Source organism: Gekko japonicus, unplaced genomic scaffold (genome assembly GCF_001447785.1).
Source record: "Gekko japonicus isolate JY-2015 unplaced genomic scaffold, Gekko_japonicus_V1.1 scaffold3494, whole genome shotgun sequence".
NCBI lineage: Eukaryota > Metazoa > Chordata > Lepidosauria > Squamata > Gekkonidae > Gekko > Gekko japonicus.
This window is the reverse complement of record NW_015167641.1, coordinates 94566-108025: the sequence shown is the minus strand read 5'-3', so window position 1 is coordinate 108025 and position 13460 is coordinate 94566. Positions and strand designations below refer to the sequence as shown.

The 13460-nt window shown below is 46.0% G+C and overlaps 2 protein-coding genes across 2 annotated transcripts in view; both read left to right on the top strand.

Annotated features, from left to right (window-relative positions):
- ROPN1 (rhophilin associated tail protein 1) overlaps positions 1-9711 on the top strand; it is a 22720-nt gene extending 13009 nt beyond the window's left edge. Inside the window, exons 4-5 of the mRNA XM_015414074.1 lie at positions 8565-8740; positions 9645-9711. Coding sequence (XP_015269560.1) covers positions 8565-8740; positions 9645-9711 — 243 coding nt within the window. The remainder of the gene's footprint in view (positions 1-8564; positions 8741-9644) is intronic.
- Positions 9712-10793: 1082 nt separating this feature from the next.
- Positions 10794-13460, top strand: part of CCDC14 (coiled-coil domain containing 14) — a 31133-nt gene continuing 28466 nt past the window's right edge. Inside the window, exon 1 of the mRNA XM_015414073.1 lies at positions 10794-10916. Coding sequence (XP_015269559.1) covers positions 10794-10916 — 123 coding nt within the window. The remainder of the gene's footprint in view (positions 10917-13460) is intronic.

The window sequence follows — 13460 nt, the reverse complement described above, 5'->3', positions numbered from 1 at the left end:
GGGGCCGGGGGGAGCTCTCCAACTTACCTGGCTGCTTCTTGCTCTGACTGAGGGCTGCTGGGAGCAGGGGGTGGGGCTTGTTGCATGTGCCCGCCCCCTGGGCTCTTTATTGCTGGAGCTCTGCTCCTGTGCGCTCCTGCAGGAAATGACGCCTGCTTTTTACGTACAAACCTTTCCCAAGACACCAGTCTCTCTTTGAAAATGGCCTCACTGCTCTACCTAATAGTTGAGTGGCTACACTCTCTACTTGAGTTGCAGGCCCAAACTGGCTTCTTCTTCCCTGAAGGTCTTATTTTCTTCCTTGGATTCCCTATACCTTGGAGGGTTGCTATATTTGGCAGGTGGTCTGCAGTGAGTCATATTGCCCTCATACTTAGATTTAAGAGCAAAATGAATGCTTATGCACACTTCCACATACTTGTACTGTACAGTTCCACCAAGTACAGAGCATAGTGCTTCTTTAAGCTTATAAAATGGATAGTTTTCTATCCTTTTTACAGTAATTGGAAGATTTCAGAATTATACTAAAATTGTATCAGTAATTTAATATTTAGTAGAGTGTTTCCAAAGCAAAACGTATGGCAAGATCTTGTATTACTTTAACATTTATTGCACAGACATAACACTATTTAGCCTATAACCAGTTCCACTAAATTATATAAAAAGGAAATTTGTTGTTGTTCAGTCGCAGTCGAGTCCGACCCTTCGCGACCCCATGGACAAGATCATGCCAGGCCCTCCTGTCTTCCGCCGTCCTCTGAAGTTTGCTCAATTTCATGTTCGTTGCATCTATGACACTGTCTAACCATCTCATCCTTTGCCGTCCCCATCTTCTTTGACCTTCAATCTTTCCCAGCATCAGGGTCTTCTCCAGTGAGTGCTCCCTTCTCATTTGGTGGCCAAAGTATTTGAGCTTCAGTTTCATTATCTGGCCTTCCAGGGAACAGTCAGGGTTGATTTCTTTGAGGATTGACTGATTTGTTCTTCTTGCAGTCCAAGGGACTCTCAAGAGTCTTCTCCAGCACCATAGTTCAAAAGAATCTATTCTTCGGCGCTCGGCCTTCCTTATAGTCCAGCTCTCGCAGCCATACATGACTACTGGGAATACCATTGCTTTGACCATGCGGACTTTTGTTGGCAGGGTGATGTCTCTACTTTTTATCATGCTGTTTAGGTTCGCCATCGCTTTCCTCCCAAGGAGCAGGCGTCTTTTAATTTCATGGCTGCAGTCACAGTCTGCGGTGATCTGGGATCCCAGGAACGTGAAGTCTGTCACTACTTCCACGACTTCCCCTTCTATTTGCCAAGGAGTGATGGGGCCGGATGCCATGATCTTAGTTTTTTTGATGTTGAGCTTCAAGCCCACTTTTGCGCTCTCCTCTTTTACTCTGAGCAAGAGGCTCTTTAGATCCTTTTCACTTTCAGCCATTAGAGTGGTATCATCTGCATATCTGAGGTTGTTGATCTTTTCCCCAGCAATCTTAATTCCCGCTTGTGATTCATCCAGGCCAGCATTTCGCATGATGTACTCTGCATATATATTAAATAAGCAAGGTGACAGTATACATCCTTGTCGTACTCCTTTTCCTATGCTGAACCAATCAGTTGTTCCGTATCCGGTTCTAACTGTCGCTTCTTGGCCCTTATACAGGTTTCTCAAGAGACATGTGAGGTGGTCTGGTACTCCCATCTCTTTAAGGACCTGCCATAGTTTGTTGTGATCCACACAGTCAAAGGCTTTAGCATAGTCAATGAAGCAGAAGTAGATATTTTTCTGGTACTCTCTTGCTTTCTCCATAATCCAGCGAATGTTGGCAATATGATCTCTCGTTCCTCTACCTCTTCGAAACCCAGCTTGTACTTCTGGTAGTTCTCTATCCACGTACTGTTGAAGCCTAGCTTGTAGGATCTTGAGCATGACCTTGCTAGCGTGTGATATGAGTGCAATTGTGCGATAGTTTGAACATTCCTTGGCGTTGCCCTTCTTTGGGATTGGAATGTATACTGATCTTTTCCAATCCTGTGGCCACTGTTGCGTTTTCCAAATTTGCTGGCAAATGGAGTGCAGCACTTTAACAGCATCATCTTCTAAGACTTTGAATAGCTCAGCTGGAATACCATCACCTCCACTAGCTTTGTTGTTAGTAATGCTTTCTAAGGCCCATTTAACTTCACATTCCAGGATGTCTGGCTCAAGGTCAGTGATTATACCGTCGTGTTTGTCAAGGACATTGAGGTCTTTCTTGTATAGTTCTTCTGTGTATTCTTGCCATCTTTTCCTAATCTCTTCTGCTTCTGTTAGGTCCCTACCGTTTTTGTCCTTTATCATGGCCAGCTTTGCATGGAACGCTCCCTTGATTTCTCCAATTTTCTTGAAGAGATCTCTAGTCCTTCCCATTCTATTGTTTTCTTCTATTACTTTGCACTGTTCATTCAGGAAGGCCTCCTTATCTCTCCTTGCTGTTCTCTGGAAATCTGCGTTCAGTTGGGTAAATCTTTCCTTTTCGCCTTTGCCTTTCGCTTTCCTTCTTTCCTCTGCTATTTGTAAAGCCTCATCAGAAAGCCATTTTGCTTTCTTGCATTTCTTTTTCTTTGGTATGGTGGTGATTGCTGCCTCCTGTACGATGTCACGAACCTCTGTCCATAGTTCTTCAGGCACTCTATCTATCAAATCCAGACCCTTGAATCTATTCTTCACCTCTACTGTATATTCATCAGGGATGTGATCTAGGTCAAACCTGAATGGCCTCATGGTTTTCCCGATTTTCTTCAGTTTAAGTCTGAATTTTGCAATGAGTAGCTCATGATCTGAACCACAGTCAGCTCCAGGTCTTGTTTTTACTGACTGGATAGAGCTTCTCCATCTTTGACTGCAAATTATATAGTCAATCTGATTTCGGTGTTGCCCATCTGGTGATGTCCATGTGTAGAGTCGCCTCTTAGGTTGTTGGAAAAGGGTGTTCGCTATGACCAGTGTGTTCTCTTGACAAAACTCTGTTAACCTTTGCCCTGCTTCATTTTGCTTTCCAAGGCCAAACTTGTCTGTTATTCCGGTTACCTTTTGACTTCCTACTTTAGCATTCCAGTCCCCTATGATGATGAGGACATCATTTTTTGGTGTTAGTTCTATGAGGTGTTGTAGGTCTTCATAGAACCGGTCCACTTCAGCCTCTTCTGCATCAGTGGTTGGGGCATAGACTTGGATTACTGTGATGTTGAATGGTTTGCCTTGGAATCGGACAGAAATCATTCTGTCATTTTTGAGATTGTATCCCAGTACTGCCTTTTGCACTCTCTTGTTGACTATAAAGGCCACACCATTTTTTCTACGAGATTCCTGGCCACAGTAGTAGATATAATGGTCTTCTGAGTTAAATTCGCCCATTCCTGTCCACTTTAGTTCACTGATTCCTAGGATATCGATGTTCAGTCTTGCCATCTCATTTTTGACCACGTCAAGCTTACCTTGATTCATAGATCTTACATTCCAGGTTCCTATGTAGTATTGTTCTTTGCAGCATTGGACTTTCCTTTCACCATCAGACACATCCACAACTGAGCGTCCTTTCGGCTTTGGCCCAGCCGCTTCACTCTTTCTGGGGTTACTTGTACTTGCCCTCTGCTCTTCCCCAGTAGCATATTGGACACCTTCCGACCTGAGGGGCTCATCTTCCGGCGTCATATCTTTTAGCCTTTTGATACTGTCCATGAGGTTTTGCTGGCAAAAATACTGGAGTTGGTTGCCATTTCCTTCTCCAGGGGATCACGCTTGGTCTGAGTTCTCTGCTCTGGCCTGTCCATCTTGGGTGGCCCTCCACAGCATAGCCCAGAGCCTCATCGAACCATGCAAGACCCCTCGCCACGACAAGATAGTGATCCATGAGGGGGAAAAAGGACTCTCCAGAGTAACTTCACAAGAAAGATATATTGCTTTCTCTAAGGAGGCCCAAAATGGGAGAAAGGGGGAGGCCAAGAGGTGATTTAACCTGCCTCATATCATCTGCCATTAATATCTTTGGATTGGAAGTAGTTGCCCCATCCGATTTTATCTTGGCTGTTTTGATACAATTAATTGATTTCTCCTTTATAGTAACATCAACCTATATTCCTCCAACTCAAAACCGACATGCATTGACCTCTTGTCCCCTTTCCATCAGTACCCCAGTTATCTGATCCTTATAAGAAGTGACCTCAATACCAGAATTGGTTAAGATGATGAGTGTGTGAGCCAGAAGAAACTATTTTCCTTTATTTGTACAATAGATTTTCAAAAGATAAGGCAGTAAATGCTGCAAGTCACAAACTGTTTGATTTTTTCCATGCAAAGAGGGTTGGTTAGCTTAAATGGACAAAAAGAAATCGATGGAAAAGGTGATTTTACTTTTTTTGGTCATAAAGGGGACAGTTTGATGGATTATTATTGTGGCAGATTATTTCAGTTTAGTTGAGAAAGTTAACATGGAAGAATATATAGGGGGGGCCAACTCCTAATTTCTCTTAGCTTCTGCATCCCTGTGGATAGTCACTTGCTCTCTAAGCACTTGTTCCATCCAACTGATAAGCAGGCATTTACCCACCATATTCGATGGTCTTCTACTGCAGAGGAGACAGCAATTAAGCTGCTTGATTCCCATGAATTTCTGGAAAGGGAGAAAAAACTCCTTTTGAGTTTAAAGAACCATTTCATTACTCTTCTATATGCCATTTAATATTTTTGAACATCTATATATAAAGCCACGCTTGGGCATTCAAGAAGTCAAAAGACCTAATAGTTGGTTTGATAGTGAGTATAGATTCCTAAAGAAGGCAATTCATCACAAACATTGTGAATTTAAAAGGAACAGCACATTGGAAGTTCTAAGGGAACTGTTGAACCCTAAAGGCCATCATAGGAAAACACAAATAACAAAAAAGGTGCACCCGCAGCTTTAAGAAATGAATGCTGTCTTAGTGGCTGTTGCTCAGTAACCACAGTAGTATTGCCAGCCTTCAAGGCTTGGTTTCTGTCAGTAAAAGATATGGGGAGGAGACTTTCCAGGGATGTTCTGGCTTTTCAAGAAGGATTAAGTGGGGTCAGAGCCAGTGTTCCCTCTAAACTGAGTTAGTGTGAGCTAGCTCACAATTTTATAGCCTTTGGCTCACACATTTTCATCTAAGCTCAGGAAAGTTGGCTCCTGAGCAAACTAATTTATGCAGTAGCCAAATCGTTTGCTCACAACTTTAATGCCAGTAGCTCACAAAGTAGAATTTTTGCTCACAAGACTCCACAGCCTAGAGGGAGTATTGGTCAGATCCATCAACAACTGGGCGACTTGCTACCATCCAACTACCTTGGCTCACCAAGGCTCAGCTGTTTGCTATGGTTCAGAAGGTGCCAGTCCTCAAAAGCCTGTGTGGTATGGTAGTTATGGTTTCAGACTAGGGTCTGGGAGACCTAGATTCGAATATCACTCTGCCATGATGCTCACTAGGTGGCCTTGGGGCCAGTTACAAACTGCCGGCTTAACCTACCTCAGAGTTGTTGTGAGGATACAATGGCAGATAGGAGAATGATGTAAACTGCTTTGGGGTCCCCACTGAGAAATAATGCAGGGTATAAATTAAGTAAATAATATAATATAGCTAAACATGGGGGGCACCTTAAAAAGTTGTCTGGTTGGTGGGTGAGAAGACAAAGAGGAAGTGGAGAAAAACAAGGATATGATGGCTGCCAGGAGGAGGAAAAGAGGAAATAGTGTGGAGAGCAGGATACAAGGGAAGGTGTGGTACCCCTAGCAAGTCCCCACCATGCAGCTGGGCCCAGCGTCCAGCACCACATAATTTGGCCAGCGTTTTCCTGGGGAGAAGGTCCCAGTGGAGGGAAGGAAGAACACTTGAAGATTGATGAGAAGAGAAAGGTAGGCTGGCTGTTGGGTGGGTAGGAAGGAGAGAAGGAAACAGGAAAAGAGGAGATGTTTGAGGGGCTTTCAGGGAAGGGAAAGAAAGAGGAAATAGTTGGGGGGAAAATAAGATGCCCCCTGAAAGTCATTGTGGGTTCCCCTCTTGTTTTAACTAAACCACATGTATCAGAATTAGTTGTTTGTTATTAGCAAGCTTTTCCATTAAGTGAAACCACTACATTTACTGTATGCTTGGTCCAGCACAGGCAGTAGCTGGTTACACGGGATGCCCTTTTTTGCCATCAAGTCACAGCGGACTTGTGGTGACCCCGTAGTTTTCAAGGAAAGAGATGTTCAGAGGTAGCTTGCCATTGCACACCTCTGTGCAACAACCCTGGTGTTCTCTGGTAGCCTCCCATCCAAATACTAACTAGGGAAGACCCTCCTAAGCTTCTGAGATGTCACAAGATTGGGCTATGCAAATCAGGGTGGTGTCAGGTTACATCGCGTGAAAGAGGCCCTAAGGCTGCTATACTGGTTCTATGCTTAGAACAGCCGTGACTTATGGAAGTATTGTATTCTCTTCCTCTCTACCACACTCCTCAGACTATTTTACTAGAGGCAGCTTTTGTGAACCTGGCATGCTTGTGTTTGTGAATCCGCCTGTTCCTGCAGTTTATTCCTCATCTGAAGTCATAATCTTGTATTTGTAACATTACAGTTAGCTGCTGTGGAGATAATTCTGATTTCACAGAAGATTTTGACTTCAGGTGAGCAAAAAATAAATAAAAATGAAAAGCAGACGGAGCTAATAGATTTAGATTTGTGGGGAAGGGAGGATTCCCTTTCATGTACATATATACTCAGTCATACATAACTTCCAGATTGGGTGTCAGACTTTTCACAATAAGCTTTGTAGTTTCTTGATCCCTACATATTTACTGGAGCAACAAAATTCTATATGATTTCTCCTTCTTAACCTTTGTCTCCCTCCCACTGACTATCCCCATTCTACCACCGGGTCTGAATTCTTGGGAGTAGAGGAATTATCCCCATCCTACCACCGGGTCTGAATTCTTGGGAGTAGAGGAATTTTCCCCATCACATTCACCTTTTTTTTTTTTAATTTACAAGGCTTCTCTAATGTAGTCTTAATACAGTATTCGTACGTCTGCTGATCAAAATTTTACAGGATTTTAAAATGTTTTATATTGCTTGCACAGGCTGAGAACCAATTACAACTTCTATTAAGCCAAAGGAAACAGGGAGGGAGTAGTGATTCCCTGGAATGAGCCAAGCCAGGCCTAACTCATGCGTCCTCTGTGTTGTTTTCCCAATCTGAACTTGGCCTCGGGTGCCACTATCTGCCCAATAGGGGAAACTTAAGTTGCAACCCATCAGTATATGTTACGTTTTCCTGCAGCAGCCAAATCACTTGCTCACAACTTTAATGCCGGTAGCTCACAAAGTGGAATTTTTGCTCACAAGACTCAACAGCTTAGAGGGAACATTGGTCCTGATCAAAATCCGTTCTGTGTGCACCTGGGAAGTACAAAACTCCCATCCCCATGTCTGTTGAGCCTGTGTGGAGCCATATATATTCTTTATAAAACCTGATTTATTTATTTTTTGTCACAATGCAGTACATATTTAGGTGTGCTTAAGCCCACTTAAATCAATGGATTCAAACTCAATTAACTGCACTGCAGCCACTAGGCTTCATTTTCAACACATTATTAAAGGTGATTATAATTAAGCTGCATATCTGCCTTGCCATTTCAACTAAAGTGATACTCAGGGCTATTTTGGGGCAGGAACGCACACGAACGGCGTTCCGGCTGGCTCCCGAGTTGGCCACACCCAGCAGGAACTCATTAGCATAATAGGCCACACCCAATAGCAGAAACTCATTAGGATTGGCTACATTAGGGGTGTGTGGCCTAACATGCAAAGGAGTTCCTGCTACAAAAAAGCCCTGGGTTTTGACAACAAACAAGGTAAACAGAATAACAAGCAAAAGGTAGGTGTGGCTGGATAACCACACTTCAGGTAACATGGGGGTGCGGCCTAATGTGCTAATGAGCCGTGCTGTCATGGGTATGGCCTAATATGCTAATGAGTTTCTGCTGTTGGGTGTGGTCTATTATGCTAATGAGTTCCTGCTGGGCTTTTTCTACAAAAAGAACCCTGCTGATACTCATCGTGGAATATCTACCCTACAATGTGGGAAATCAGTTTTTATGAAGATTCAGTTTCAAACCCCAGCCCAGTCACAAAACAATGATCTCATTTGCTCCTTGCAAGTAGCATGACCAGATCTGTACTATTACTGTTTTTTGTTTTTTTAATCCATGACTTTAGCTGTTCACATTTCTAGAAATATGGGGTTGGATCCAAACATATTTTTCACAAGCCGAAGGGTTCTTCTGCTTTTGCAAGAGGAGTGGGGTGAGAGTTTTGCCATTTCTCTCTTCACAGTGCAGAACCCATACTGTACCTCTCAATGTTCTTGAGAGTCCCACAACCCCCAGGAATCCCTTTGGGGGGGAACACGGTGAGCTACAAGGAAGACGTGGCAGAAAAGGTCCATTCTACAAGTCAGTTCCTGCAGTCCTTTGGATCCAACCCATACTAACTAGTTGCTCTTTTTTTAAAGGCCAAACTTGATACTCTTTTTTTTAATAGACTATTGCAAAAACTCTGAAGATAATTTGCGAGGTTTTGTCCAATGAAAATGACAGTGGACCTGCACGCATTCCTTTCAGTACTTTCCAGTTTCTCTACACTTACATTGCCGAAGTTGATGGGGAGATTTCAGCATCTCATGTCAGCCGAATGTTGAATTACATTGAGCAAGAGATGTGAGTAATTCTATTTACACAATAGCAGCTAACCTCCTAGGAAGATTATATTAGGAAAAGTACTCAGAGTCTTGAGATAGTAAAGGAGGTAGATATAGCCAAATCCCATAAGCAACCCATTTATGAGACTGTTCATGCAAAATTCACTAGACTGTCATGGCAAAATCCCAGTGTTTAATTTAACATGCATCTAAACATTTGATGCTGTCTCTTAGATTTTTGATTCAGTTGCTTAGAATGGAAAAGTAAAATATTTTTTCCATGCTCATTACAATATTTTTATTTTTCTCCTCAGAGCATATTAATCTGATGGGTCCAATGCAGTAAAAAATAAAGCAATTTTATGTCCCATTTAGTTAAATGGGAAAGACCTGAGGTACCTGCTCACTTAGCTAAGGTACATTCCTTTACAATTTATCAGCTTCCCCCCTTGTTAGGAAGATGTTCTCTCAGCTTTGGTGAGCTCTCTGCAACTTTCTCATGTCACAACATGGAGTTACTTGCAGGGACTGCTGGTGGCAAGAATTGTTTAGCTGTGTATTTGTTTCAAAATCTCAGTTATACTATCTCCTTTGGATCAGGGTATGACAAATGTAATGTGCAAAGCAGGCCTCTATTCAGGATATATGTAACTGCTGCCATCTTTTGGCATTGACTTGCATTGCAGTGCTAAATCGTGAGATTATAAAACCTAACCAAAAACAGTTTTTCAAATATTACTCAGTGGTCCACCCTCCTTTTAAAAGGTCTATACAACTATAATTTAATTTCTAAGTGGTTGGGACCATGAACGATATTTGGGAAGGTACAAGATGTTGTTATAGTTAGGTATGAGAGATGTTCAAAATGTTTAGATCAAGTTCTGATGACTGAGCAGATACGTATTTTTATGTTCTCTTCACAGCATTGGACCAGATGGCTTGATCAAAGTGAATGATTTTACCCAGAATCCTCGGGTCAGGCTGGAATAAGATCTCAGTACATCACAGACTAATTTGTTAGCAGAAGGAGCCGAAACAGGACAGAATAACAGTTACAAACCGGCCAGCCTCTCGGTCTCTTTTTTTCCTTTACATCTGTTAATAAACGGTTTGGCAAAGCAACCAATCAGAAAGGAGAGGGTGCCGGTACAGTATTGTACTGTCCGCTGTTAACTATCTGGTGTGATGGTCTATACACGTTCACCCAAATAAACATCAGATTAGGAAATAGTATACAATACTATTAAATTAAATATGTTTGAGGTCCACCCTTCTATCCCTCTTTTTGCATTTCCAACTATCTGTTGTTGCATGTGAAATTGGTGGGAACGTCTCAGAGCTTCATCTTATAGTCACTAATTTGGCACTCGGCGCAGAATTAGGAAGAAAGACTTCAGTCCGGTTAACGACTCCTTGAGGCCCTCAAGGCCTTTCTTCCTCTTGGCAGCTGTCTCAGGCCCAAGACCAGGCCTGCAGCTACAGTGGGGCATCTCGGAGCTAGGCCCCCTGACTTCCTGGCAAGCCCCCCCAAACTTCCCATCCAGCCCTGGGCGTCACAGCCTTCTCCCCATGGGAGGGGCAGCTCCAGTCAAGGGCCTCTGGGGAGGGACGCAGGCTAGATGCCTGCAGTGGCGGCAGGAGGGAGACTCCAACTTGCTGGTGGCCGAAGTGGAGACCAGCACAGCTCAGGGTTCCTGCACCCCACTTTCTTTCACTAAATTACCTTTAATTCAATCAGCCAGTGCCCCCTAAGACATTTAAATGCCCCCTGACTTTAAAAAATCCTGGCGGCGGGTCTGTCCAAGACACACCTCCCATCTGTGCCACGAGAACCACACTTCCCTCTTTCGATGCTCCTCACTTACCACCAACCCCGCAGAGGGAAGAAAGGCCCAGAAGTGTCCTTGCTCTGGTAATTTCCTTTCGCTCTCGCTGGAAACTCGGCGGACAGCGGAGCCATGAGGCGAGGCGGCTTGCATCCGGGACTGGGTAGAAGCCAGCTCTAGATCATTTCAAACGGACCCTCATGAATTCATACAGTTTTTACGTCGAGACAAAAGAAAAACACCGTCATGTTTGTCGATCACATTGGGCAGAACAATCCTGAGCTGTGCCCGCATCGCAGCGGCCAGCCACCGTGCAGCCTTGCCACCACTGGTTGGCTCCCTAAGGGCCAAGTTACGCTGCAGTGGAGGGTGTGTGTGTGAAAGAGTAGCTGGCTGCTCCTGAGGCCCTATGGCAATTCCGCTGCTGCAGTGTAATTTGGCCCTTGCGGCGAACTGTTGAGGCATGAGGGGAGAGACACGTCAGGTCAATGGGAGTGGCTAGTCCCAGGGCAGATGCCCTTGCACGTGGACAGTTGGGGGGGTCGGGAAGGGCAGCTCAGGAGACCGCCATCCTTCCCCCCCGCCCCCCGACAGAGACCCCTGCCAATGACAGGCGAGCAGTCATTTTGCCCTGCATGCCAGCATGTTCTATGGGCAAGACTCCCCCCATGAATACTTTGAGAAACCCCCCCATGACCCAGTGCCCCTCCCCCCCGTGCTCCTTGCACAGATGCCTTCCCCCTTGGGTGCCAGAGGAACCCCATCCTGGAGCAGACACACGGTTAGGAGTCTCATCCATGCGCTCACTCCATTACCGACCTCCCCCCCCCCGCTCCAGGTAGGTTGCATCATTCCCCTCTTCTCCACTCCATGCTCACAACCACCCCATGAGGTCGGTCAGGCTGAGAGTGTGCATCTGGCCCAAGGCCACCCACCTAGCTAACCTGTAACACGTGGGGAATGGAATCCGGGACAACCCCCTCCCCGATCCAGCCTCATGCCACAGCCAACGTGATGAGGCAGCTCGTTCACCCAGACCACCCTTCACACAGAAGCCTGCAGGGTGAGCGAGCCCCCCCTCTCTCTTAAGGCATTCCCTCGGGGAGCCCACAGGGGGAGTGGCAGATCGGATGGGGAAGTTGTGGGGCGGGGGGGGGGAGGTCTGGCCACGTAGCAGAAACCAAGCAGCAGAGACAAAGTGGGCCAGAACACATACTTTCAGGGGTCATTTCCGGCAGGAGCGCACAGGAGCGGAGCTCCGGCAGTAAAGAGCCCAGGGGGCGGGCACGTGCAACAAGCCCCACCCCCTGCTCCCAGCCGTTTCCCCCCCCCCCAATAGCTTGCAATCCAAAACAGTCCAGTGGAGCCTGAGCGGTGGGGGTTGCCTTCTGACACTTTCGGTGATGTCAGGGGGTGTGGCATATGCAAATAAGTTATGCTAATGAGCACCTGCACCTCTTCTTCTACAAAATGACCCCTGCATACTTTAATGCACTGGAATCCATGGCAAGGGGTGAATAGTCAGTCCACGTCCACTCCAAGGTCTTAGTGCCCCCAACATGGTATGAGCCTAAGTGAGATAGCATCCCAGGTGGAACTTGGAAAGACTGGCTCTGCTTCAAGAGGAGGGCTGGAACAGCTGACTGAGTAGAGGGGGGGGCTTGCCACACCCACAGGCCTCTCTGTTGCAACTCCACCCGCAAGACAGTAAAACGGCCACGGCAACCGAGCGTGAGTGCCATGGCCAATGCTCCCTCTAAGCTGTGGAGTTTTGTGAGCAAAAATTCTAGTTTGTGAGCTGCTGGCACTGAAGTTGTGAGTGAGCGATCTGACCACTGCATAAATTAGTTTGCTCCGGAGCCGTCACTGCCTGAGCTGAGACGAAGATGTGTGAGCCGGAGGCTAAAAAACTGTAGCTCACACTGACTCAGCTTAGAGGGAACACTGGCCCATGACAGCCTCAGCCATGGATGTCTTGTCTCGTCCTGACAGGGTCTGCAAACACAGCCCCACATTCACCTGTCCTGTGTCAAAGTGATCCCTACCTAGGGATGCCAGCCTCCAGGTGGGACCTGGGGATCCCCCGGAATTACAGTTCCTCTCCAGACCGCATAGATCTCTTCCCCTGGAGAAAATGGATGTTTTGGAGGGTGGGCTCTGTCTTCTTGTACCCCAGAGAGCTCCCTGCCCTCCCCAGACTCTAGACCCAAATCTCCAGGAGTTTCCCGACCTGGATCTGGCCACCCAGCCCCCTGTCCTGCTGGTTGCCAGTCTGGTCAGGCTGGGTCAGTATATGGGTGGGAGACTACCAAGGAATACCAGGGTCGCGGAGGCAGGCCACGGCAAACCACCGCTGGACGTCTCTTGCTTTGAAAACCCCACCCGGGGTCGCCATAAGTCAACTGTGACCAGTGTTCCCTCTAAGCTGAGTCGGTGTGAGCTAGCTCACAGTTTGTTCGCCTCCGGCTCACACTTTTTTTTTTAGAGGAGCTGCGGTGGCTCAAGTGGTTAAGACGCTGAACTGCAGGCTGTGGAAGGTCGGTAGTTCAGCAGTTCGAGACCCGGGTGCCGCATGACGGAGTGAGCTCCCGTCTCTAGTTCCAGCTCCTGCCTAACCTAGCAGTTCGAAAGCAAGAAATTGCAAGTAGATAAATAGGGACCACTTCGGTGGGAAGGGAACAGCGTTCCGTGCGCCTTGGTGTCTAGTCATGCCGGCCACATGACCACGGAAACGTCTTCGGACAGCGCTGGCTCTTCGGCTTGGAAACGGAGATGAGCACCGCAACCCTAGAGTCGAGGGAACCTTTACCTTTTATTTAAAAGCACTCTATGAAAACACAACACTACTGAAAACAAAAAATGAAAATTAATTGAGCCATAAAATACAGAGCTACTGATAATAAACAGCAGCGA